At 38.7% G+C, this 27,695-nt stretch overlaps 1 protein-coding gene across 2 annotated transcripts in view; it reads left to right on the top strand.

Moving 5' to 3' along the window:
* GSTCD (glutathione S-transferase C-terminal domain containing) overlaps positions 1-27,695 on the top strand; it is a 55,233-nt gene that overhangs the window by 1,041 nt on the left and 26,497 nt on the right. For both annotated transcript variants that reach the window (XM_081876874.1, XM_081876875.1), the window contains exons 2-6: positions 5,646-5,791; positions 9,402-9,819; positions 10,101-10,553; positions 11,073-11,327; positions 12,013-12,106. In XM_081876874.1, the coding sequence (XP_081733000.1) occupies positions 9,409-9,819; positions 10,101-10,553; positions 11,073-11,327; positions 12,013-12,106 (1,213 nt within the window). In that variant the 5' untranslated portion in view covers positions 5,646-5,791; positions 9,402-9,408. The remainder of the gene's footprint in view (positions 1-5,645; positions 5,792-9,401; positions 9,820-10,100; positions 10,554-11,072; positions 11,328-12,012; positions 12,107-27,695) is intronic.

Below are 27,695 nucleotides of genomic sequence, written 5' to 3'. Positions count from 1 at the left end.
TGCTTTGTATGCAAAGAGAGTTACGTGGTTTCATCCCTGGCATTTCCAGCTAAGGTTGGAAAACCCTATTTGAAATACTAGAAAGCTGCCTGCAGGCACTGTAGATGGTGTATGTGTATGAGCTTCCTATACTGTATTCCTAAATTCCTGAATGTTTATGTTCTGCTATGAGTAAGGATGCGGGTGGCGCTGTGGGTTAAACCACAGAGCCCTAGGGCTTGCTGATTAGAAGGTTGGCAGTTTGAATCCCCATGACGGGGTGAGCTCCCGCTGCTCGGTCCCTGCTCCTGACAACCTAGCACTTCAAAAGCATGTCAAAGTGCAAGTAGATAAATAAGTACTGCTCCAGCGGGAAGGCAAACGGTGTTTCCGTGTGCAGCTCTGGTTCGCCAGAAGCGGCTTAGTCATGCTGGCCACATGACCTGGAAGCTGTACGCCGGCTCCCTCGGCCAATAAAGTGAGATGAGCACCACAACCCAAGAGTCTGTCACGACTAGACCTAACGGTCAGGTGTCCCTTTCCCTTTCTCTTTATGAGTAAGGAAGAGACTGAGCTTGCCTCATTTCCACAAGCACAAAAGCATATACCACCACAATGAAGGTTTCTCAAAGGCTTAATAAAAGGTTTGTAGTGCGGGATAGCGCATAGCTCCTGAAATATAGCATGTGTAGCAGTGAGAGGAAGACAGTTACACTGTTCACACATTAATGGTTTACCATGAACATGTGATCTGGGCTACTTTGCCCCGCTGCATTAGAACATGGTTTATTTTGCTTTAAGTAAAGCTAGCCAGCCAACAATAAACCTTGGTTACAGATTGTACAGTAGTTTGTTGGAGTGAAACAATTCCACTATCCCAGGTTCAAACATCATGCTAAAACAGAGATTGATTGTTTATGCTGCATGCTAGTGTGGAGCAACAAAGCAGTGATAAATCTTAAACGGCAACACACAAAGATTATCTGCAAAAAACTACTGAATTCTGGTTATTTGTCGATTAGAATCCCTGCACATTAAACAGAGTTTGGAGTGCTTGAAATTTTAAGATCCAATTGTAAGCACATTACAAGGATATAAAAGTAAGGCTTAAGTTGATTCCAACTTCTTGAATAATTCAGCCTCGTGGTACAGGACTGCTTGTTTTCAATTAAGTAGTCTACTATTTGTTCCCATCTATTGGAAGTAGGGTGGAGACTATGTAGCACTCAGTAAATCCATGACCAGGGTGGAGTTTGAATCCAGTTTGAAATTTGCACCTAGCATGGGGAGTAGGTGGGGAGTCAGTTGTGTAGATTGCAGCGCACATGCTGTTCATGTGTTAGTCTCTGTTCTCCATACGGACTGACAATAGGCAAACTAGGATGGGCATAGAAGACTTTTAGAAGACATCTGAAGGCAGCCCTCTTTAGGGAAGCTTTTAATGTTTAACAGACTACTGTATTTTAACTACTCTGTTGAAAGCCACCCAGAGTGGCTGTGGAAACCCAGCCAGATGGGCAGGGTATAAATTATTATTATTATTATTATTATTATTATTATTATTATTATTTAGGAGACATACAAACATACTCATTTGTACTCATGCATTTGTACGGGCATGCACAATCACTCACAACTTAATGCAAGGATTGTGAATGCTTAAATAGTTCTCCCAGTCTCCTAAAGTGAGATTGTCCATATGCAGCTTTTAAGTTAATCACTATTGTTAACTAGATGTAGCGCAGCTGTATGTTATTTTTTCCCTTACCCACTTTCTAATTAAAAGGCTCCCGAAAGGGTCCTATATAAAATAATGCAATATAGTTAATTTGGAGCTGTTTCCATAAGGACTTCTGCTTTATCAGACAAAGACTTGCCTAGCTTAACATCTTCTTTCTCACAGTGATTAACCAGATACCTACAAGAAGCCCATAAGCAGGACAAGAAGACAATGGTGCTCTCTCCCATTGTTCTCCAGCAACTAATATGGAGAGGCATGGTGCCCCTGAACCTGGAAGAAGCATATAGCCATCATGACATGTATGCATTAACAGATTTATGCTTCTTAAATTCATCTAATCCCCTCTGACAATCATCTAAACTATCAGATCTTGTGGCTGTGAATTTTATCAGTTAACTGTTCAATGCATGAGGGCACTCCATGATCCAATTCTCTATGGTTTCCATTTCTCATCCTATCTCACTCCCAGCAGTTGGAGATACTATTTATATTCTATACCTCTTACTTGCATAGTCACAACTTAATTAGAAGGTTGTCTGTGGTAAAGTAGATGAGAGTTACTGTCCTGCTCAGCAAGTGATTTTCTGTTGTGTTAATAACTGCTCTTGCTGTTTGGAGATGCAGTTGTCATTCTCACTACAAACCGTAGTTTGGTTTTCATCTAGTCCACTGAACTGGGAGTAAACAGCTGCAACACAGTGCAAGGCAAGAGTGCAGACATAGGTTGTAGTTGGGTCTCCAGGCCCTCTTGCTCCTGTGTAGGATAACAGAAAACAAAAATCCTGACTATTGTACCTTTGGTGACAGATTGGTAAACCATGCATTTGTTACTGTCATTAACTCATTAAGGAGGGGTTATTGTACTACAAATAGCCTAAAAACTGGGTTCTTTCCGACTAAGTTACACTCAGATTAGACCCATTAAAATTAATGGACTTAATTATGCCTATTGAGTTCAGTGGGTCTACTTTGAGTATGACTAATGTTGAATACAACCCTGCAATTATAGAAAGTACCTTCCCAGAAAATTTCCATCTCCTGCTTAGAAGCTCAAGTGTGCATGTCTGTCCATGTATGTATACACACATACAGTACATATTTGGTTAATTTCCCAGGAAACTACATGAGAATGTGGCACATGCATTGGATCACCTCTAGAGCAGGCTTTGTATTCTATATGAATTGTAAACTGGGGATAATTTACGCGAATCAGTTTGTAAAAGAATAGTTTGTTGTTTCATTCTATTCAGGGCGTGAAAATACTGAAATTGTTTAGCCATCCATACCTCTTATTTTTGTAGAATGGTTGTTAAAAAAATACCTTTTCTTAGTGATGGGTAGACTGTCTTTCTCATGTTGGTCTGCTTTAGGTAAATAGCATTCTTTTTTAAAATTGTTTGTGGCATTTCTTTTTAATAGTAATAACATACTTGTTCACTCAGGAAACTGGCAGTGCTAGGTTTTAAAAGCAGAACCAATTGTTTGAGAGACCAGCTAAGCTGGAATAAAAGGCAGGAGGCCTTTGAACATAGCAGGCTGGCTTGTATTGATCACTGCCATCTGCCTTAGATTGAAAAAGACCTTTTTCCCTAGATAAATATTTGAGATAATGCCATTGAACTATCTGTTTTATGACAAAAAGGCTTTTGATGGGTTGGGGAATGACAATGAAAGAAAGCCTGCAGGATTAATTTATGATTGATTGATTTAAATATCAACAGAATATATATTGGTGAGACTGAGTTGAGCATGTTATATTGCAGCTGGTATATTCTGTGGAAGACATAGGTGAAAATAATGGTAGCACCTGTATTGAGGTGCACCTGTTTGTGTATAACCAGTGACTTTTTGAATGTAGTATTATTACATTTAAGATTTAGGCCAAAGTGTACTTTTAAATCACGTACTACAGTGTTTGCAGCAAATTTCAGCTCCTTTGCATAGGGTTGTTCATTAAGCTTCCAAAACAAGGCTGAGATGCTCCAGAATGTTTTTGCTCTTGACCAGCTCTTGAATAAATTATGTTAATTGCCAATAACACCATTATCTTTTTTTTTTATAATAAATTTTTATTGAAATTTTTCCATAAAAAACAATAAACCAATCCATTTATATATCACATATTTCGCCTTGTTTGGACCTCCCTCAACTTCTCTGACAATCTTTCGTAGTTCAAATCCTCTCCTCACATTCCTTCATTAAATATTGCCGCCAATAACACCATTATCGATAATTCTGTGATTGCCATGAGGAAGTTTAAGTCTGGAGCTCAGGTACCAAAGTGGAGGGCCAGAAAGTGGAAGATCTGTACATTTCCTGTACATATGTCCAGCCCTGAACTCTTTGGAGGAAAGGTGACACAGAAATCAAATAAACAAATGGGAATGATGACGTTTAACCCATTGTGAAACTTAACAATTGGACCTGTAGATAAAAGCTTAAGTACTGTTTTTACTCACGTCTAATGTGCCACTGAATCTAATGCACACCTCAATTTTTGCAACGTAGTTTGGCCAAAAATGGTGAGCATTAGATCCGAGTAAATACAGTAATAACAAACAACAGAAGAAGCTAGAATGAAGAACTATCTGCCTGGTGGTTCTTCTGTATGTTCGCAGAATTTATTATTTTTATCTCCACTGAATGGAACTCTACTCATTGCTCGGAAGCCCTCTGTGAATAAGGAACAATGTTGTTGCCTTAGGCACTCTCTTAATTGAGAATGTCACCTTGTTGCTCTCCACAGAATGAGTTTAAAAGTGGAGTAGAAAGCTGTGTCCCTCTTCTGCAAACTCTAGTGCACTGCTAATGTGAAAGAAAAGGATAAATGGTGCATTTGCTCACAAGTACCAACTAGAAAGCGGAGGCTGCAGACATACACGTGAGACAATCACGTCCCTCGGGTTTGCTGAGAGGGGTCCGTAATTGCTCAGTTCATGCAGTATTAAACAGGAGAGAGGAAGAACTAGCAGTTAAAAGATCTTCCTGTTCTGCAAAACATGGCTGTATACTCCATTTCAGTAATGCGTTGAATAACTCCGGATAAAATCATTGGGCTGCTCACACCCTTTATGCACCAGCTTCTTCATAACGTTTATCAGTACTGTCACTTCCTAAATATGTTTACTCAGAAGTAAAAATCTTTTCTATATTTCTTTTTCTGTATTTCTTTAACCAAGAACATATATTTCAATGACATACAAAAGTTAAGAAGCAATACAATTGAATTAAAAATAAACATACGCCACACAGATGATAATATTTTTTTTAATACAAAATTTGGTGATTTCATTCACAATTCCTGGGAATAATAATTATTGTTACTGATCTTTGAGGGTGGTAAACATTTCCTTTATTTATAAATATTGGTATATTGTCCTTGAAGTCATGATGTTCTAACTTGAAGCTGAAAAGTTACAAAGATTTTCAAGTAGTAGCATATTTCAAAGGAGGCATTCAAACATGGTTATCATTTTCTATATATATATATTTCTGCTACATAGTTAAAAACTTTTTTCTTTGTTCTCCACCTTAATTTTCCAAGTTATTTTTCCAGATTTGACTACACCAACAATTCTTATTAAATCCCTCTAGATACTTCGATTATTTTTTTAAAAAAAATATTTCTATCTAGCAGTAAGTTTGCTTCAATGTGAGTTATTTTTAAGTTAAGAGACTTAGCATTAACTATGCATTTTTACTCAGAAATAGGTGCCATTAGAAATCATATAAATGGAGCCCTGGGCAGCATTCAGTTAGCCTGCTCTGGATGAGTATGACTTCTTCTTTATATGAAATATATTTATAAAAAAGATATACAGTAGTATCCTTATGGAAGAGGCTGTATTTTTACTGACTTGAAAAACTGGGAAAGGCAACAATTTAATTCTATTTCAACTTTACAATGGATTGACTTTCTCTACAGGGATCAGTGTGCAAACAGGGTGGAGATGGAGATTAAATCCTTCATAGGCAACTCCTGTTAAAACTTTGTAATTGAACTACAGATGTTGAAAAGGGGAACAGCAAAACGTAAAACACCATCACTTGGAACATTTAGCTCTTTAATTGGTGAGTGTTTTTCTGAAAGATAATTGTTTCCAATATTTGGAGCTTTGGGGTTGATATAGAAAAATAGGGATGGTTGGCTTTTACTGCCCAACTCCCCAAGGTGTTAAGATTCCTGCTCCGTGATTGCAGTCATGGGATTGTTGTCTATCACATGACGGTGTATGTTTTGACTCCACAGAGTGGGAAGTGACGGAGACACGATGTTTGTGTTACTGTGTTCCGTGAAGTGGGACTATTATCCTTGTTCTTTCTCTTTGCTGTCTGATGAGAAAGAGGAAGGAGCTAAGTCAGAATGCTCCAAGTGAATTATATGTAAATAAATGTAGATTAACCAAATGCTGAGCTATTGAGTTCTGTTATGCAAACTGCAAACATTCTGCGGATCCCTAAGTGTGCTGATGTCTGTTGGCATCAGTCGCTGTGATGTTCTTGCAGAAGAAAGCTTTTGAAGCTCCTGAACGGTTGACCAGGAGGGAGAGAACATGCCAGTCGGGCATGTGTCTCTACCAGGGTCCTACACGAGACTAGGATGGCTCCTACACAAGGGACTGAGTCCCCTAAGTCTATGATCGGTCAGAGGTGAATGGATGGAGGCAGGATGCAGTGAAAGCAAGGTAGATCTTTATTTTTCTGTTGCAACAGAGTTCTCTCGCCTCCTATCAAGGAGGCAAGAGAGACCCAGAAGCAAGAAGAAACATCTCTTTTAAGGGTTTGTATTTTGGCATGGAGAAGGACAAACAACCAGAAATTACATCACACATAAGGTGGGGTTACTGTGGCTCAGGCAGGCCAAGGTGTGATATTCCTGAGGATTTAGCAAGTTTTACATAGTTCCAGACACACTTTACACAGAACATTAGCATTTGATAAGACAAACATCCCTCAATGCAAAGCATCTGGACAAACAATGACAATTAATACAAAGGAAAATCAGTGCACAGATTTGTTGTAGCTGTATTGGCTGATAACACACTTCAGCTCTACTTAAAGATGAAAAAAAATATTATGAATAAATAATCACAGTTCTTGGTATAGTAAAGGGTTTTTTTAATATGGTATTATGTTCTTCAGCTGCAATTGTTTTGAAAGTGTGCCATCTAGCGTCCAAGAGTTGCAGCCTGATTTGTAATTAAAAAAAAAAAAGACAGTCAATGGGATTTATTAAATATGTACTAATGTTCAAGTCTAGGATCCTAAGCATATAGTCTCCATAAATCAGATATAATTGGTGCAGAATCATAACTAATTGTGCATATAATTTATTCCCTTAAGTTCTGTGTGTTCAACTATTTTCCAAATAATGTAAAGGGAGCGGAAATTGAGTTTTCATTCAACAACTAAGGTACTTTTAATTGAAATCATAGAACCATAGAATTGTAGCATTGGAAGGCACCCCAAGGGTCATATAGTTCAACCCCTTGCAATTCAGGAATACTGTAGTCTAAGAAAAGTAATTATTTTGATCTGAATAACTTTGATCAGATGGAGAAAATGTCTTACAATGCAACCCAGTACAAGTTTCCAGTTTACTCAGAAATAAGTCTCACCAGGTATATTAGTGCTTATTCCCTAGAAAGTGTTTAGGTGTTCAGCCTAATGCTGCAATCCTAAGAATGTTTGTTAGATTTACTTCTAGCAAACAGGACTGAAGTCTTAGGTTTTTGTGAATTCTTGGGCTATGTAGTGAAAGATGTAGCACCACAGTATATGTCTAAACCACAGAGCCTAGGGCTTGCCTATCAGAAGGTCGGCAGTTCGAATCCCCGTGACTGGGTGAGCTCCCGTTGCTTGGTCCCTCCTCCTGCCAACCTAGCAGCTTGAAAGCACGTCAAAGTGCAAGTAGATAAATAGGTATCGCTCCAGTGGGAAGGTAAACGGTGTTTCCATGTGCTGCTCTAGTTCGCCAGAAGCAGCTTAGTCATGCTGGCCACATGACCTGGAAACTGTACGCCGGTTCTCTCGGCCAGTAAAGCGAGATGAGCACCGCAACCCCAGAGTCGTTCACAACTGGACCTAATAGTCAGGGGTCCCTTTACCCTTTACCTTTACCATAGTATATAGGGAGCAGGTGGTGCTGTGGGTTAAACCACAGAGCCTAGGGCTTGCTGCTCAGCAGGTTGGCGGTTCGAATCCCCATGACGGGATGAGCTGCCATTGCTTGGTCCCTGCTCCTGCCAACCTAGCAGTTCGAAAGCACATCAAAGTGCAAGTACGGTCAGGGGTCCCTTTACCTTTACCTTTACCATAGTATATAGGGCTTGTGTTACAGTATGAGAAACTGAGAATAAGGATGCCTGTAGCATATGTCTATGAAACAAAGGTCTTCAGTAAAATGGAAGAACATCTCTGGATTTATCATAAATTGAGTCTTCCCTGAGCAGAAGAGGCTTTCTGCTAGCAGAACTGCATATTTTGATCCAAGCCAATGATAGGGATATTAATGGTCTTGGTTGTGGGTAGAAAATTACTGTGGATTGCATGTGGACAAAGTTAGAATAGATCCATTGAGCTATCTAGATTTAATTTAGTCAATACTCTCCTTATTTCACATGATGTGGTACTATTCTGTTATTTTCCAATTCTGGACAGAGGTCACACTGATCATATCAACTTGGTTCTGGAAACAACTAAAATTTATGGACAAAAGGGCCTTGATATAACACCTCCTTATTGTGTGGAAGCTTACCCCAGGGAACGGAAATGGATTAGTTGTGCTCTGTTGGTTGCCAAACATATCATTTTACAACATTGGAAAAGTAAATGGACAAACAATCCAACAATGGACAAAAGATCTATTCTTGCTTTCCATACATGAACTAGCTACAGATTACGTAAATTTGGTACTTATCATGCTCTGTGGCAATTCTGTACTGAACTCTGGCCCTAGTTGAATGTACAGGTTTTTTATGATGCCTCTACATTGAAAGTGAACAAAACCTATGCATGCTGACCCATTCCTCTTCTCGTCTTATTGCTTCCCTCCATTCTGGTTTTAGTTTAGTTTGATTTTCTTTTGATATATATATATATATATATATATATATACACACACACACACACACACACACACACACACAAAGAATAACCACAATGTATTGAGATTTAAAAATAGTTAAGTCTATGTCTGCTCTGAGTAACATTTAGATGGAACCAAATATATTTTATACTTGAAAGAATGGCATATGCATTACTAATTTTTGTGACCTCCCTATAATGGCCCTCCAAAAAGTGCATTTCATTAATAATAATCAAATGTTTGCTTCAGAAGACCCTTCTCTTATGTGACCTTGAAACAATCTTGGCAATATTTATTGTTTTTATTTTTATTTTAACTGTCCTACCTTTCAAAACACAATAAGAAATATACTCAAAATGCAGAATATTAAAATCCATTTAGAAACAGTAACAACAAAGATTAATTAATATTTGCATATTATATTGAGAAAGGGAGAAACTGATGGATTTTAGGCATTACTGTTTCTGTTTATTTACATATACAGGCAACCCCCAATTTGTGCAGGGGTTGTGTTCTGGATCATCTTCATTTTTGCTTTGCATAGCTTTATATTAAACCTTTTATAATTTTATTAATCACATTTCTTCCTTTAAGAAAAAAAATGAAAGGATTGACTGAAGATCACCTGTACCTGGACTACTTTAATCAGAATGCAGATTGTGTCTTTCCTCTCCACACCTCCATATCCTTGTTTTTGTTGTCATACTGTGACTGCAAGACATTCAGAGTATTTTTAGTACTGCCAGGTGAAACAACTTCAGATGCCCAGCCTAAAGACAAAGTATTTCCCAAGGACCTGGATATTTGCTTCATCAAAAGATGTCAACTTCCTTTGGTGGTCCAGAGCTGCTGTTTACCTGCTGTTGTCAAGAAGAATGGAAGATTTTGTCGAGCAGGACTTGCTGTGGTATTGAGGCACATAGTACAAAAAACATATGAAGCAGATCCGTCAAAAGAGGACATTTTGGAACTCTTGGGATTTAAAAAGACCTGCTTGAAGGCTTGTGCTGAAGTGAGTATTTCTATTTTTTCGTAAATCTATTTCATAATAGATTTCACATATATTAAACCTTGTTCAGTATGACCCTAATGCAGAAGTGACCAGTTAGGCTATTCACTGAACAAAGTTTAATATATGTCTGCGGTACAACTCCCATCATCCCTGACCATTGGTCATGCTGGATGGAGCTAATGAGTGTTTTGAGTCCCACAGCACCTTAACAGCCACAGGTTCACCACCTTATTACGAAAGGCCTGGAAAACAGTCAACTGATTAATACTATTTATTTGCAGGTTAGTGAATGGACCAGACTTTGTGAAATCAGCATCCCTCAGGCAGTTGAAAACTTTCTTAGCGTGTCTTCGGATCAGGTTCAGAGTATTCCAGAGGAAGTATTACGGTTTGAAAAGAAGCTGGGAGAGCGTGTAAGAGTACATAATGATGACAAAATTCGAAGACAGAAAGTTCAACAGCAAAAGACATTCGTCAAGGAAGCATGTAAAGATGTTTCTTCACAAGAGGGAAGATTAGCAGAAAATCTGGACTCCTCCCCTGCAGAACTGGAACTGAGTTTAGCTTTATCTAAATTAACTGTTCAGAAAACACCAGTTGCTGCCAAAAGGGAGCGCTCTCATATTAGGAAGATGAAAACAACCGAATTGCCACTCTTGGAACACGTTTTTGCTGAAGGGCTATACTTCACTTTGGCTGATGTAGTCCTCTTTCCATGCATCCATCATTTTTTGGTAAGGATTTACACATTTATGTGTGTTGCTTCCCAGTAAACTGTCAACATTATCTAGTAGATGTTGGGAAGAGATGAATCGTTTGGAGCTTATGTATTCTCAGCATATTTTCTCAGAAGTATGTCTCACTGAGTTCTATGCAACTTACTCCCTAGTAAGTGTGCTTAGGACTGCAGCCCCTGCAGACTGGTAGAACCACAATGCTGGCACCACTAAAAGCTCTATTCCTGTAGTGGCTCTGATTTATTTATTTTTAAGCTTTAAATCCATTAATCTATTATGTCACTCTTTGTAGTCATAGTGGTTAAGTTAGGCATGAGAATCTCTCTTTGTGTACAACTCCACCACTACCACTCCACGGTTTGAATCTGAGTGAGGCAGAAAGCCAATATATTCCTGGGTAAGCCCACAAGGTAGTGAATGTCTTAAGATAACAGAGACACGCTTGATTCATGCTTGTACATCAGGTAGGTTCATAAATTTTCTCTGATAACCAGAGCTTTGTTTTCTTCCTTGCAGGGTTTCAGCAAGAAACACCAAGAGAACTTGTTAAGATTGCCATTGATATCTAGCTGGTTCCAGAGAGTTCAGGAAGTACCTGGAATAAAGAGAGCTGCTGCCAAATGCAATATGCAATTTTTACCCCATCAAGGCTCGGACTCCTTATCAGATGAACACATGCAGTTTATCTGCACGGCTTCTGATGAGCCAGAGGAAGAGCATGAAGACACTTCATTTATAGGTGGACCAAGGCCAACCATGACAAAATTAATGGTAACTTAATAGTTTCACACACAACACACTCACTCACTGGCACTGAGTCATAGAATGGATTGTGCATATATTTTGAAAGAATGCACAAAAAGTCAGCATTTAAATTGTACACATATTTAACACAAAATAGGCACTTTTCAATGCATTCATCCATAATAGATACTTTTTATTTGGCTTCTTGCAATATCAAGCATATTTCTCTATCAAAGTTCTCTGTCACAAAAAATAGGTTGTGTTTTGTTTGATGGTGTAATCCTACCAGGGAGGGGGAGGACCTTGTAATACTGATACAGCTCATTTGAAGTAGACAAAACTCCCAAGTAACCCTTATAACAGCTCTGCAAAGATGATCAACATTATAACCATACTGCAGATGGAGACTGAGGTTGAAAGAACAGGTGCCTACCCAAATATTGAATTCATGGCTCAGCTGAGATTTGAACTAGAGATTTCCTGGTTAATGTTTGCCAGCTTTCCCCAGCCTGATACACTCCAAATGTTTCGGACTGCAACTCCCCTTAGTCCCAGTGAGCATGTTTAGATAGACAAACAGAGTGGCTCTGTATTTTACATGTGCTGTTGAACAAACATAATTTTCCATAACATTTGGACATCATTACAGTACTTGCAAAGTTCACATTCCTATTTAGCTGATTTAAGATTCCCCCCCCCCTCTTAAATGCAGAAAAGTGGTATTGAAGCAACATTTTCCCCTCATCCTTGCCCTAGTTGGGCACTAGATTGGGACAGTCTGCCAGCAGCGGTTAATCCAGGACAAGGTAGGTTCGTTTTATTTGCCTTCTGCTTTTCCTGTTGAAATTCATTTGTTTGCAAAAGGATGTTTTGACAACACTTTGGCAGGTCCTAGTAAAGTATATGTCCAACTGTGGATTTTGGAGGGTTCTTTTTCCTTCTTCTAATGGATCAACTTTTAATTATTATTTCAAATGCTACGTTCTGTATTGATACAGTTCAGTACCGTATTTCAGGTGTCCCATCCCCCCGCCTCTACCAAGTTAGGGATCATCTCCAAATGTATGTGTTTGAAAGGGTGTGTGGAAGTTCATGTATTTAAGCCAAGCACAGACAGATTTACAAATATGTGTGTGAGAGAGACAAATTCCAGAGAGGCCATCCTGTTAGGCTGCAGTAGATTGTAATGGATTGCTTTGAAATCAGTTCAGCACTAGATGAAAAAAGGGGGGGCCAACCGCACCGCCCTTTCCTGTCCTGTCTTTTGCCAGAACAAAGGTGGCAACCCTAGCTCCGGCATATACTTGTGAATCAATACTAAAATATTCAAGGTTAAGAAGGGATTAAGATTTAAGTCCTAAGCATAGTTACCTGGAATCATTAAATACAGAGGGGTGTAATTCTGAGTAGACGAAACATTGGGCTGTAAAACAGGGATGAAGCATCCACAACCCTCCAGATATTGTTGGACTTCAACTCCCATCACCTCTAGAGAGCATGGCAAAGAGTCAGAGAAGATGGAAGTTGGAGTCCATAACATTAGGAGGGCCACAGGTTCTCCATCCCTTCCATAAAAGGTGCATTAGATCAATTTCTCCCTTAAATTCTATTATTGTTTTACACTTCAGCTTATTGTACAAACTAACATTATTAAAAATCTGTACACTTCTGAAACTTAATCCTGTGTTTATCCATATCTTTTTGTCTCTGTTCACTTAGATTATTGAATATCTAGTTTCAAACGTAGGGTGAATAGACAGCCCAGATGTATTGCCATTCTTTTAAGATCTCACAAACACATAATGCAAGCAGTTTCTTCAGCTCCTCAGATCAATTTTTAACAGGAATGCTTTTGTTGGTGATATTCCTTTAACATCACTGCTGCCTGTTTTCATTTTGCACCGTGTGTCCCAGCTGTAAATACAACTTTCTTCACAGGCATGATATGTCCTTTGCACAGGCAGATGCCATCTATTTAAACTTCCCCAGAACTGCTACCTCTGGTGGCTTTTGGTTGACACTCATGCAAAACAGCTGCAATTTGGTTTTATTTTTAAAGGGCTTAATCACTACATAAATTGCATGTCGGTGCAGAATAGTGTCTGAATGCAGGAATAGATCTTAAGGCATTTGCCTTTTGATAACCCTATTATCTAGTCTCAGCAGAAGTTCCTTAAGCTTTCCAAAACAGGAAGGGGCTGTCAGTTAAAAGTATTCTTGTGTGGGCTTAAGAGTTTGATGTATGAGGCCACCAAATGTGTGGTGCTGAGATGTGTATGGTAAAGGAACACCAAGCCTTATGTATTGGGCTAGTTCACTTGTGGAAATGATTGAATAAAAGAAAATAACTGAAGACATTGCACAACTGTGATGCAGTTCCCTGATCTTTCAGATTTGACCTTGCCCTCAACCATAAAACAATTACCTGCATAATTCACAACACAGATGTGTTTGCTTAATATATGTTAGAGAAGACTCCATTGTTCTGAAAATCAACAACCATGCATTGGGGCTGGATTGAAATGTAAGTCTTTTGAGGCCTGAAGTGGGAAGATTTCACCTTTTCCTGTTCCTGGACTCCCCTTGCACACATGTCATCACTCATTCCAAAGATCTGTTTAAAATAAGCATGGGAGTGGAGGTGGGGAAGAGAATCTAGGCAAATCTACCAGTTGCATCCTCACTGGAAGAATAAAACAATTCACAGGAGTTCTCAAAACATGTCACAATAAATAACAGTAAGTAATATAGCTGAATTTTCTTTCAGTGCTGTATTTAGCACAGAAAGCTTGAAAGCAAAAGCTCTTGTGAAAACAGATACATTATTAAAATTTATTGCCAGTTTAAAGTGATAGGATCACTGCTGTAAACGTTCTTTCAATAATAAACACAACAGGCCCCCCCCCCCTTAAGTAGGATTCAAATAGCTATTTACCCTTTAAAATAAGGTTTTAAAAACTGTACTTGAAAGTCCTTTATTTTCTTTCTGAGTCTGTCAGAACTTTTTGAATGGCTTTGAGAAGTACCTCATCTTTTTTTGGGTAGCTTTCCTTCCTCTTAAGCTTCCTTTGCTGCTGCTTGTTTCTCACAACAGACGGTTCTTTGCCTGATAATCTGCAAGGATAGCAATGTAATGCAAGTGAAGCTCAAGTGAATCAACAAATATTTCTAATTAATCTTTTCTGCTGTGTCTTACATTTAAAATCTTCATACATTTTTGAAAATTTCATTGCATAATGATACCAGAGTAATGGTGATCTTAACAGCAGATGGAATGGCTCTGCACAATTCGAGCACATTACTTTGGAGGAAACGGGAAGTTCCTATTTCTTTTTTGAAAAGTTAAGTAACACTAATCGAGTATATAAGATTTCAAATTTTGTTTCAGCACATTGAGAGTGCAGTGGCTCTGTTTTAGTTGACTTGTTTTAAATAAACCTTAGTTAAGGAAACCCAGCCAGACGGGCAGGGTATAATTAAATTACTACTACTACTACTACTACTACTACTACTACTACTACTATTCAAGCAAAGTGACAAATTGGCTAAGCAAATGTGGAAGCAGAAATTCCTAAACTCTTCCTCCGAACTGTGCAGGAGGTGGAGAGGGAAGAGGAAAGCATGCAAGCTGTGACTTAGGCACATCACTCTAAACCAGGTTGTTTTTGGCCAATCCATGCTGCTGATTGGCACCACTTGAAAAGCACAGTGTTCTGCAGGCACTGATAATCAGCTGATCATCGGTGCTTGCAAAACTGCTTCTGCAAGCACTGCCTGACAATAATCAGCTGATTGTTGATGCCTGCAAAGCTCTGTGCCTTTGCCACGTGGTTGAGTTCCAAATTGCATGGGCAGAGGAAAATTGTTCAGCTGATGTCATTGTATACCAGGTGATTGACAGATGGGTGGCCTTGCCCATGTGTCCATGCTACCCATAGGAGGAAAACCTGCCCTCAGGCTGAATCCAGTTCTTCACCCCTGCACCTAAAGTGTGACTTAATGTGTCTTGTGAACATGGCTGATATGTCATTTGGCAGCCTATTTTTAAAAATAAAGAAGCTGAAAAAATGCCTTTGACATTCTTCTCTGGCCTTTTCTGGGAAAAGCAAACAGTTTTATTGAATTTTGAGTGATATAGTTTGTTGTCTTTGTCCTCAGTTTGCAGCAGTTTTAGATCATTTGCAGTTTCATTGCTGCACCTAATGTTTATTTGCAACTAATGTCTGCAGTGGTTCAGAATGTTAAAGGTACTTTCATGTTTCATTGAATATCATCCCCCCCATGCAAATAATCCATGCCCCCACCCAAATATCATTATATAGGCCTTTTGTATCATTGCTCACATATGGCACAGACATGACTGTTCTAATAGATGCAATAAGTTTTATTATGTATTTTGTATTCTCATTTTGTATTTTTCCATTGTTAACCACTCTGGGATCTTTGGTGGAAAGGCGGTATACAAATTTAATTATTAGTAGTAGTAGTACAGATTGCTCTGTGAACAAAATTGTGTTCTTGAGAGAATCCATTTTAATCACATCTCAAATATGCAGTCCAGTTCTGTGTTTGATGCTGGAACAAATGTTAATCTTTTCAATAGTTGTTTATAATATTATATTTGTGTATTCATTGTTAGAAGAAAATTCAAATTTTAGAATATCTCTTCAGCAAATAACAAATTTTAGTGTGTGTTTTAAACAAGAATATAACACTTTTTAAAAAGATATTTTATTAGATACAAAAACAATTTGGCTTGTATAAACTAAACTGTATTCATCTTGCCGGTAAGTATCCACATTGCTTTATCACCTTGGCAATCAATACAAAGGTTATAGGATGCAAACAGATTATCTGTGTTGTACCTGTTTTTTAATAAATTTCCACAGGAAATTTCTGGTAGGCTGGAAACCTTTGTTTCCCACTAGAGGGCAGCAAAATCTGTTTGTATGACCAGTGGCCTATTTGGTAGAAAATAACACTCAACATTGTCAACGGATATGCTGCATGCATATGGCTTTCTGTGATTCTTGGTATTATGTTTAGCAAGGCATTAGTGACCTTAAAGAAAATTATACTGGATTGTTAAAAAGAAGAAGAAGAAGTAGTACTCTGACTGTCATGAGCTAGCAAGGCTTTGGGTGTGGTGACTCTGTCACTCCAATCTTCCCTGGCCACAGTTTGATTTCTTTGCTCAGTATGTCTAAAATTGGATCAATTGGATCAAGAATGGAGGAGCAGATTTGGACAGGTGTCATCAAGAAGTGAAAGCAATGTGTTCAACTTAGCTAGCAAGGGTATGAAAAGAAGCAGCTGATTTAAATTAATTAAAGCTAGGATTAGGTTAAATATCTGAAGGAGGAAAAACATCCTAAGCCGTTTAAGCTTTTTATTTGATGCTGACTTTTTTGGTAACACAAATTGCTACAAAATTCAGAGATAAAGGAAATCTCATCTGCCGAATCTGCTTATTGTTTCCATCTGCCTTTGTAGTAGTTTCAGATCTCCAAATTAAGAACTGCAGATGAATTTCATAAACTGGATCCAGTCCTATATTTAGCAGGGTCAGACTTTTATCTTGTTTCTTCCTTCAAGTTTAAAAGTAAAGTTATACTGTACATGTTTACAGATTTAAAATTTATATTGGCAGATTTTGGGCCAGGAGCATTGTTCTGACAAAATACCAAATGAATCTTAAGTATTTCATTATGCTCAGTTCATCAGTGGTTCAGATACATAAAAAGATTTTCATTATCCCAATTAAAGGCCAGACTGCTCTGTGTGTATTGGATAGAATCCAACACTGTGCAAGAGGACTTCTGCTTGCAAAATGGGACTTCCTCCAAAATCTTCAGAGCAGAATGGGAAAGGGGAGGGGAAAATCCCATTGCCCAGATGGAAGTCCATTCCTCTTGTGCGTGGACAGCATTGAATGCAGCCCAGTGATTTAATATGTATAAATATTTCAGAAGGCAGGCATTGTTCCAGCAAGGTTCAGAGATCAGCTTCCCCTAGAAAGACCTGATGACTTCTAAATCCCTTGGTCCTCAATTGACCATACAGAGCATTTAAAGGGGTGGTAGAATGATTCGTGCCCAAGGGCTGTGGCACTTCTGATTGTGTCTTCTGACTTCTTCAACTGGGAGTCTTTGCCTAGTAGATTCCCATTCTTTACCTCAAATACCATTGATAGGTCTTGAGTCTTCCTCCAAGAGGTCTTCAGGGGTTTCCCCCTCAGACTCTAATCTCAACAAATTCAGGAACCATGAGACTTCCTAGTCAGTTGCTCAAGGAAGAGTTGCTATGACTAATGTCTGGGACATCAAGCAACAAATGGAAGGTGCGATCAAAATGAAGCGTGTTCAGGAGTTCAGAGGTCAAGGACTCAAGAGACAGGTGTTACAAGTGGAATAATGTTGCAGGCAGAATCAAAATAGAACTCAAGGTGAAAGCCAAGAGAAGCTATTGATGATTGTTTTGCTAACTTTATAGATGTCAGTATATTTCTGTTTGAAGATAAAAGTATGTAATTGGGTAATTTTAAAAAGAACAAAACAACCATCTATTACCTTTCCTGTTTTGTCTTTCCTATTTTTCATTATATTCCTATTATTATTATTATTATTATTATTATTATTATTATTATTATATTATATCTGAACTAGCAGGAACAATTACAACCATGACCCTTTACATGAACAAACTTGGACATGCAAGAAAGACCTTTTTCTAGATAGCAGATGCCTCTGTCCTAAGTCTGCCTAGACCAAAATCTGCCTTGCATTAACTTATAAGCAAGTTAAGTGCCGCATAAAGAGTTAAGGTGAGGCAGAGTTTGTTCTGATGCCAAGTGATTAGTTTCTCAGATATATTTATGACTAAAGTTGTTACTAGAGTATGAGCATATATAGACAAAGACCATCCAGTGCAAGGTTTTTAAAGCCTGTAGCAACAGATGATGACATGACTTTGATATGAGGCAGAGTTTCATGGCTCAATACCTGAGAGATAACCAAAACAAAGAACTTACTGTAAATCTGTCATCTCTCATTGGCAGGAGAAATTTTTAGATAGGAAATGACAGGAAGGGAAAATGAAACCTTTTGGCCTTCTGTCATTAAATGACACTCTATTTATAAAACTGTGCAGACCTAACATAACTTATTTTTTCCATTGGGTAAAAAAATCCAGCCTGAATATAAAAAATAAATAGCCCATCACGGCTACCCTGTGTGTTTTTTTAAAAAAGAAGTGACATATAAATTAATAATCTTAAAGGAGGTTTTTTCCTACCTATTTCCCTACTAAAATACTTAATCCTATTGGTATGGTGATTCTAGATCAAGATACATTTAAGACTTGTTGAGTTTTATACTCAAAACAATTAAAAATGTACATCACTTGAAAAGAGAGGTTAGAGAGTTCCTCAGTCAAGACTATTGGTTGTGACTTTCTCAGACTTCTAACCATGGTTAGGAAACCAAGGCCATGTTCTGGGCTCATTCACTCTCAGAAGAATTATCTATACCTTCAATTTTTGAAGCTAACTGCATTACCTCTGCATTATTCATGCAAGGTTTTCAGAGTGTGCAACCAGGGTTGGAACCTGGCATGGCCCCAAAATCCTGTTGTGTTAGAAAATGCTGCATTACATAGGATGGACAGCAAAAAAAGCTAATGCTATCCTAGGCTGCATCAACAGAAGTATAGTGTTCCCATCAAGGAAAGTAATAGTACTGCTCTGTTCTGCCTTGGTCAGACCACATCTCGAATACTGCATTCAGTTCACAATTTAAGAAGGATATTGACAAGCTGGAACATGTGCAGGGAAAGGCGACCAAGATGATCAAGAGTCTGGAGACCGAGCAGTGCTCATTTAGAGTAGAACATGTTTTAAGAAAAATTCCTTTTTCAAAGGCACATTTTTAGCTATGACTCTGACACAGCATGGATACTGCACTAACTCCTCTTAATGGTTAGCTTGCAGAAGAGAGACGTGGGAAAGTGTGTGAACTTGTGGTATCTTCCTGATCTAACAGTGCTTAAGTGATAGTTTTAGGCTGTTGTGGTAATGTAAGTGGTTTTTTCTATGCAAAGGAGTTTGGCATGAATGATAAAATGAGATTTTATTTCTACATTATGTTATACCAGGCTGTTTTTCAGGGAAGCTTGCACTTAGTTTTCCAGCAGTATCTCATTAACCTGGCTTACAAATCTAGACTTTTTTTTTACTTTGGCTCTAGAACCACACCATATACCTTTAGACTACTTCTGGGCCACTCACATGGTCCCAGGTTGTCACTCTTGAAGAAGAGGCCATCAGACATTCTACTCATTTTCTAGAATCCACTATTTGAATTATCTGCCTTCATTCCACATTACTGTTCCCACAGCAGCCAGAGTGTTTGGCAAACTCCCTGTATTACTATTTTTAAATTTTAATCAGCATTGTGGCCTAAATCCCTTAAAAAGTACATCCAGGGCGGGTTTTCTTTTTTGTTGTTGTTATTTCTTTTGACACCATTTCAACAGGTTTGATTATTTTAAATAGAATGTTGTTGTAGAGGCTGGTTCTTTCTCCTTGTTTCAACTGGCAGGACATCAAACACAAGGTCACATCCAGGTCTATCCAGCAAAAAGCAGGTCCGTTTGTGGCAGCAAGCTTTCAATTTATTTCTGCCTAGGAGGTTTAGAAGACAATAACATAGGCTATTTTGCAAATAATCTCTGACCAACCGTGTTGGATTCCACAAACTCTAGATTGTCCTAACTATGCCTTTAGATTTTGAATTTTTGCAATTCCTTCATGGATTTCTTCTTCTTCTTATTCCTCCTCCTCCTCCTCTTTCATATTTTGACTTCAGGGGTTGCCAATTTTTGGACTTGCATTTTGAGAGAGTACTGGGGGTACCAATCACTAAATGACTGCCATGGAGGAGACATGGCATAACACAAAATGGCTGACATGGGAACATGGAATAACACAAAATTAGAAAAGCAACCACCTCTAACAGCCCTATGAGAAAGTCAATCATGTCTTGCTGGTTCTGTTTATGGAGAGCATGTGCACACTTGGGACCAGGAACAATAAACAAGGTAGCTGTGCCACTCTGATTTAACAGAACCCCTTAAAAAGAAGGTACCTTCACATTTTGTCCCATAAGTTTCTTTCTTGGTAGGTTAGAATTTTAGTCTATTTTTTAAAGTGAAAGCTCAGAGTCTGGGACAACTGGCCCGGGGGCACTGTTTGAAGTTTTTGTGAGTGCCATGGTGCCCATGGAGGCCAGGTTGGTAACCCCTGTTCTAAGTACCAAAACGTAAGCAAAACAACTATTTTCTGCCCTGAGGACCTTACAACCTGTAGTTGTAACAGTGGAGAAGAGACTGGGAGATAGATAAGAGGGCAACAAAGCATGAATATAGGTAAATTAAGCTACTTAAACTTTGGCCTTGTTTCAGTCATTGGCTGAGGACTTAGGGATTGTGACAGATATGATTTGATTACTATATAATTTAACTTAATACTATTTCATTATTCCTTTTATGTTACTGAGACTAGGGCAACTGTGGCCACTGTACAGTGAAGTATGCTGTAGTATAAACCTGTCCTCAGTCTATGGGACAGAAAAGCAACACATGATAACACACCTTCTAGGCTTACTGACACTACACAGCAAGGGGATGGGATCTCAGCTGGAGATTCCTGGGTGGGTGTTACTCCCTTATCTGCTCCCTAACCTCACACCTTCCCTCTGAGTGAAATAAGAGTTGGCTGTTGTTTTAACTTCAGGTACAACTAAAATCTCCTGCCAACCTAACAGTTTGAAAGCACGTCAAAATGCAAGTAGATAAATAGGTACCGCTCCGGCGGGAAGGTAAACGGCGTTTCCATGTGCTGCTCTGGTTCGCCAGAAGCAGTTTAGTCATGCTGGCCACATGACCCAGAAGCTGTACGCCGGCTCCCTCAGCCACTAAACCGAGATGAGCGCCGCAACCCCAGAGTCGGCCATGACTGGACCTAGCGGTCAGGGGTCCCTTTACCTTTACAACTAAAATAAAAAGGCCCTATAGCAAATTGATGTACCCTCTTTAAAAAGAACCATAAAAATTGAATGGCCCTTGCATCCCTGTTGTGCAGTCTGAAGCACCCATAGCTTTAAAGTTACAATCCTGCATAACCAAACCAAATCAAGCAACACTTGATTGACTACAGGTTTCTAAGAAATTGTCTGTTCCCCCCCACAAGAACAAGCAGTAATTTCACTCTAGGAAAGGGCAATTATACCTTAAGACCCCACTATATATGAATGAGTCCTATTGAAAAGCCATGAATTACAGTAGTGTAGGCTTTTGAATGATGGTGCTGGAGGAGACTCTTGAGAGTCCCATGGACTGCAAGAAGATCAAACCTATCCATTCTTACAGCCCTGAGTGCTCACTGGAAGGACAGATCCTGAAGCTGAGGCTCCAATACTTTGGCCACCTCATGAGAAGAGAAGACTCCCTGGAAAACACCCTGATTTTGGGAAGAATTTAGGGCACAAGGAGAAGGGGACGACAGAGGATGAGATGGTTGGACAGTGTTGTTGAAGCTACTAACATGAGTTTGACCAAACTGCAGGAGGCAGTGGAAGGCAGGAGTGCCTGGTGTGCTCTTTTCCATGGGGTCACAAAGAGTCGGACACGACTAAACGACTAAACAACAACAACAAAAGGCATAATAGTGATTTTGTGTGACAACAGACATACCAGTACCCAAAATATTCATTCTGGTACTCTGTTTTGGAACATTTGGGAATGATTCATTAGAAATCCTATTTCCTTGAAAGAGTTCATCCATTGCATACTTGATTCGTCATGGACCAATTTCATGCCATCATTTATGGCATCTAATACCATCTGCATTAGAGGTTTTAAGTTACTGGTACATCTTATCTGCTACATTTTTACATTGATTTTTTTCATGCTTGTTTGGGCTCTGCCTCAGCTGTGATGTGTTTGATACATACAAAAATGAGATAAAGATCAAGGTAAAATCTGTATTTAGGGCAATTATGTTTTCTTTGTGAATGTGAAATTGTCAATATGTACTTAGCTGTTCTTAGTCCAGTTTGTTGTTCTATTTTTAAAGGAGAGATGAGGTGAAATTTCATGTATTAGCTCGATGGAAAGAAATAAAGCCCCAGACCCATCTCTTTAGGACTGATATCAGAAGTGATATATGCATTTAAGAAACTTGTACCATCAGGCTGCCATGGTGGAGATAACCATCCAAGTCTTTTGGTAGCAAATTCTGAATGTTACAACTGTGTTGTGCAACAGCAATGACATAGTAGGGATATACAAATCTGTCAGTTTCTATTTCCCTCAGTTCCTCCTTTTTCCTATCTTAAATACACCTCGCCACATTTGTGATTTATTTATTTATTTTAAAGAAAACCTCTCAAGAATTGGTCTACATTTTAGTGCATATTTCTCCTAATATGTACATTTTTGTATGCAATTTATCCTTACACATTTTTGCAAGCAATTTCCTCTAACATAATGCCTTCTGTGTGCTATATTCACTAATACATGCAATGTTATACCAACTTGCCCCCTAATTTACAGTTTTGTACACATTTTTTGTTTGTGCACATTTTGCATTGCAAAGTTTGAAGAAGTATGAATTTCAAGTTATGCCTGTGTTTTGGTTTTTGCATTGTTTCAGTAACTGCAAGTTGGATAGATTTGTATTAAAACAAGAACCAAACTGAATTTCTTCTCCATCCCTATGTCATAGTGGCAAATTTCAACTATGAAATATGGGTCTTATGTGTCATTGAACAACATTTCTTTCCCCACTGTTTATTATTAAAATTTATATATATATATATATATATATATATATATATATATATATAAGTTCTGATATCAGTCCTGAAGAAATTTACACTCAGAGGTAAAATGCAGCAATAAAAATACCAAGCATGTTAAAACGTAATCAGAAAGCACAATAATACATTATTAGATCCTGGAAAAAGACTTTGCTTTCACTATTAATGTTCGGATATGTTTAGGGGACTTTTGCACTTCAAATTTGATACTGCCTTTTGTCATGTGAAATAAACCTAGAAAAGATATGAAGAATGAATACAGATGACCAAGGAATGGCTAACCATAATGTGCACGTAACTGTTCAGCAAACTGGGTGGTCTGTATTTTCCTGCTAAGTGACAGCTGAAGAAAATCTTACTACACTCATGCACCTGATTCAAAATCCAGGGAAGCAGGGGATTGCTGAGATTTTCTTTGGTAGGGCATTACTGGCCATCTGCTTATCGCTTGGTCATATGAATGCCATTGTAAGCTACCACTTAACCAGCTGGTTCACACAACATACTAAGTCAAACACAGACTTAGTGAGACTGTGTGAGCTCCCAGAGAGGAGCTCCCAGCTGCTTTGCTCTCTGATCATTTTTTATTGCTGTGCTATGCTGAAGCTGAAGTTTGTCTGACTCTGCTGTCCAAGCCCTGGCTGTTGGTTAAGCTATTTATTTTGCTAACCTTGGCTACAGTTTATGGTTAGTAAGGAAAGAGCTTGACTATGAATCCCAGGTTAGATGATGTTTTAAGCCAAAATTTGGCCTAGCTCAGTAGATACAGTGGTGCCCCGCAAGACGAATGCCTCACAAGATGAAAAACTCGCTAGACGAAAGAGTTTTCCGTCTTTTTAGGTGCTTCGCAAGACGAATTTCCCTATGGGCTTGCTTCGCAAGACGAAACGTCGGGCGAGTTCTTGCGAGTTTTTTTCCTTTCCCTCCCCCCCTTTTTCTAAGCCGCTAATAGCCGCTAAGACGCTAAACCGCTAATCTGCTAAGCCGCTAATAGCCGTGCTTTGCAAGATGAAAAAACCGCAAGACGAAGAGACTCGCAGAACGAATTAATTTCGTCTTGCAAGGCACCACTGTTTTTGCATGCTCACCAAGTCAACCCTTGCCAGAAACCAGCCATTCTGTGACTTGATACAAATAAAAGTATCTCTCTGTGTATCATAAACTTAATGTTTGTCCTTTGTAAATGTATTTTGAGAATATTTACAAGGATAATGTTAACTTTGTGTTTTGAGAGTGTTTACGAGGATAACGTTAACTTTTCTTTAAAGCTGTGGCTTTCTAACACACCCATATATAATAATACAGAAACCCTACTGAAAAATGGTCTTCCCATACTTTGCGTTCTTGTTTACTTTTTTTGTTTCTGTTAAGCACAATTAAAATCCCTGCAGAGGGACTGGTATTCATTTGCAGACACATTAAATTGCAACAGGCAATTGCAGAAACAATATTTTCATTGGAAAAATTATATCAGAGCCTTTATTTTGTTTAAAAACAAAAATGTAAAGTTACATTATGCACAGTTAGTTTCAAGCCAAATCTTCAAGTTGGCAAATATGTGCTTAGATTTATGGATGTGCTCATTCACACTTAATTTGGCAGAAACCCTGAGAACACCTTCCTGATACTAGTCCTACTGAAGGTGGTAGTATTGCTTGTGACCAAGTGTTTTCAGATGTGAATCTGTTGGTCATTGTCCAGAAAAGCAATTTGTGTAATCGAAAGGGTTTTAGTGTGTTCTGCAATGTTTTGTTTTTAGCACAGTAATGTCTCTTTCATTTCCACATCTTGCAGTAAACCTCAGTGAAGGGTTTAAAAGTGGTATGTAGCTTTATGAGCCAGTCAGAAGAGGGACACTGTTTTCAGATGTGTCTGGCAAGTGTATGAATTGTACATGCCCAAACTTTGGGATCAGTGGTGTTATAAGTGAAGCACAGCAGCAAGTATTTGAACAACACTGTGTTATAATTTGAGGGTCGGCCTTATCATGTCCTTTGCTTTAACACAGGTTTGTGCCATAATGCTTAATGCTCAAGCAAGTCTGCCAGCACTTTCCCCTACAAATGCCCATACATTTCCCTAATGGGGTAAAGTGCTTGGTGGAGGGGATTTTCATTTGGAAAATGGTGTTGAAGGAAAGGATACACCCCTTTCCCTCTAGTGCAATGGCCTTGATCTGAATTGAAACACCCTACAGGCTTTTACAGAAATTTTAAAAAAACTGGAGATCTACTCAGTGGATCACCAGTCTCTCTCTTAGTCTGGCTTTCAGTGCAGTATATAAAAAGGCTGTAAGAATAATAATAAAAGTCTTGATTTTCTTCTAGTATATTGTGAATACTTAATAAAATAGGCCACATACCAAAAAGCTCCAAAAATATTCATTTCCTTCTGTAGTTCATCTTATCCCAGTATCTAAAAGAACAGAATGTACCGTTCATTTTAAATTCTGTCAGTTAAATTTAGCAGTAGTGTTTGTTACTGACTAGGAGATTACAGTGTTTTGAAAATTAACTAGAAACAGATTAAACCTATCTCAAAAGATTTCATGGTCCAGCCATAACACACAAAGTTGATACTGCATGCATATAATTAAAAGCATATTTTGTGTGTTCCTCCCCCCACCCCAAAGGCTTTTTGGTTTGGTGCTTACAAGCTAATTGCTCACTTTGATTTTTAGATATCAAGTCAGAAGATACCATTATTAAATAGTTTGCCATTGATATAGCAACTCAGTTTTCCGTGTATAGTTAACAAGTAGAGATTAGGAACAGGCAAAATTAAGAGCAGTTATTTAAGTAATCCACTGCATCCCAAAGATTTAAGATAGGAAATTTAAAGCAACCCCCCCCCAAAAAAAACCCCCCAAAACATAATATTCACTTGCAACTAAGGTGAGGAAAAAACATAGCAAAAACAAATGCTTAGAGCCAACCAGAATATATAGCTCTTTTACAATGGTTCTAAAAGATTTAATAGGAAGCAGCTCCATTATTATAGTACACATGTAGATCAACTTCTTTAAAACTCAAGAGGGTGTCAGGAGCAATGCCATATAGCTTACTGCAAGTCAAGCCCCTACTGTGGAATTACTACTGGGAAATGGAGGTGTTTAGCTGCTAAAAGGGAATTCCAGTGAAACATGCTGCTCAGGTGTTGGAAGAAAATGGTCCTGGAGATAAGGTAGTCATTCTGATATTATGCCTTAGGATAACTTACACTGAATTCTTTCCAGACTCCTACCCGTGGACACAGTAGTCAGATTTCCTGGTCAAGGAAAGCTGAAAACTTTGTTCAAGAAGTCAGCACACAATCTAAACATTAGCCCATAGTGCAGAGCACACAATTCATATGTCTGTGACAGAGCTCTAAAATACTAAGAAGTAGTGAAGACATTGTCCCAACACCTGGCACACTCCTCCTGCTTCACTTTTAAAGAGCAGGACAGGGCCAGTTATTCCTGTCCCAAGCGAGAAGATTGTGCTTGCACGATCTTGCATTCCTATGGAGTTCGGAGTGCTAGATCTGCCCACACCAGTGCTACTGATACTGACAGAAACCAAGTCAAACCCATCTCCATAGCTACCATGGAAACCTCATTCTCAGGAGATAGAATGGAGACTGACAGGCAGCTCCCCTCTTCCTTCTGCCAACAACATGGGTCTCCCTACATAGCTCATGATAAAAAACAATTTTAGATATAACTGAATGAGCTTTTGAGAAGACAAGTCAGCCTTCTCAAAAGTATTAAACAACTTGACATGAAATCAAGTTAATATTTTGGTTTCTGCTAAGCTTTATGCAAGAATCAGCTGTTTATATAAAGAGCAAGATCATCCCGAAGCACAATCATTCCCCATGACAGATGGATTTTGTATGCCTGAACTTGCTGGCCTTGTGGGTTCTTTATGAAGTTTATTAGCAGTTACGATAATGCGACTTTTATTTTGGGGTGTTAGCACTCAAGTAAGAAGTACTCTCATTTTTCAATGATTAATATGTCTTATTAATATGTCTTATAACTTCAGAAGCTGTGTGTTCCACAATCTCTTGTTTTGGCTCAAAAATGTAAGATTGCATTTGCTATGGCTGAAGGAGCTATATGTTATGTAAAGCAGAACCTCTGGCCTGGGAGCCGGGTAGGGTGCACCAGGCCTCCCCACTTAGCCTGCCTGTCTGATTTTGATCAAACCATGCCCACTTGCCCCACATAGGTGTGGAGCAGATAGGGTCACAACCGAGCTGAAAGATTTCTGGCTCTACTAATATAATTAAGAGTTTCATGCATAATAGGGTATCTTACTGGTTTACTAGAGTTACCAGCTCCATACTGTGTGATATCATGGTTAGATTGTCAGATATGGGGATGTTCAAATACCACTTGGCTATGAAGCTTACTGAATAGCCTAGGGCAGACATGTCCAACCTGTCAACCGTGATCAACTGGTCGATCGCGAGGTTCGATCGCAGGCCGAGCACACGCACAACAGAGGCAGAAAGAGAAGCCAGTGTGAGATGG

This window comes from Podarcis erhardii (genome assembly GCF_964252035.2).
Source record: "Podarcis erhardii genome assembly, chromosome: 9".
NCBI lineage: Eukaryota > Metazoa > Chordata > Lepidosauria > Squamata > Lacertidae > Podarcis > Podarcis erhardii.
Note: the sequence above shows the minus strand (reverse complement) of the source record. Positions and strands in the feature narration are given on the sequence as shown.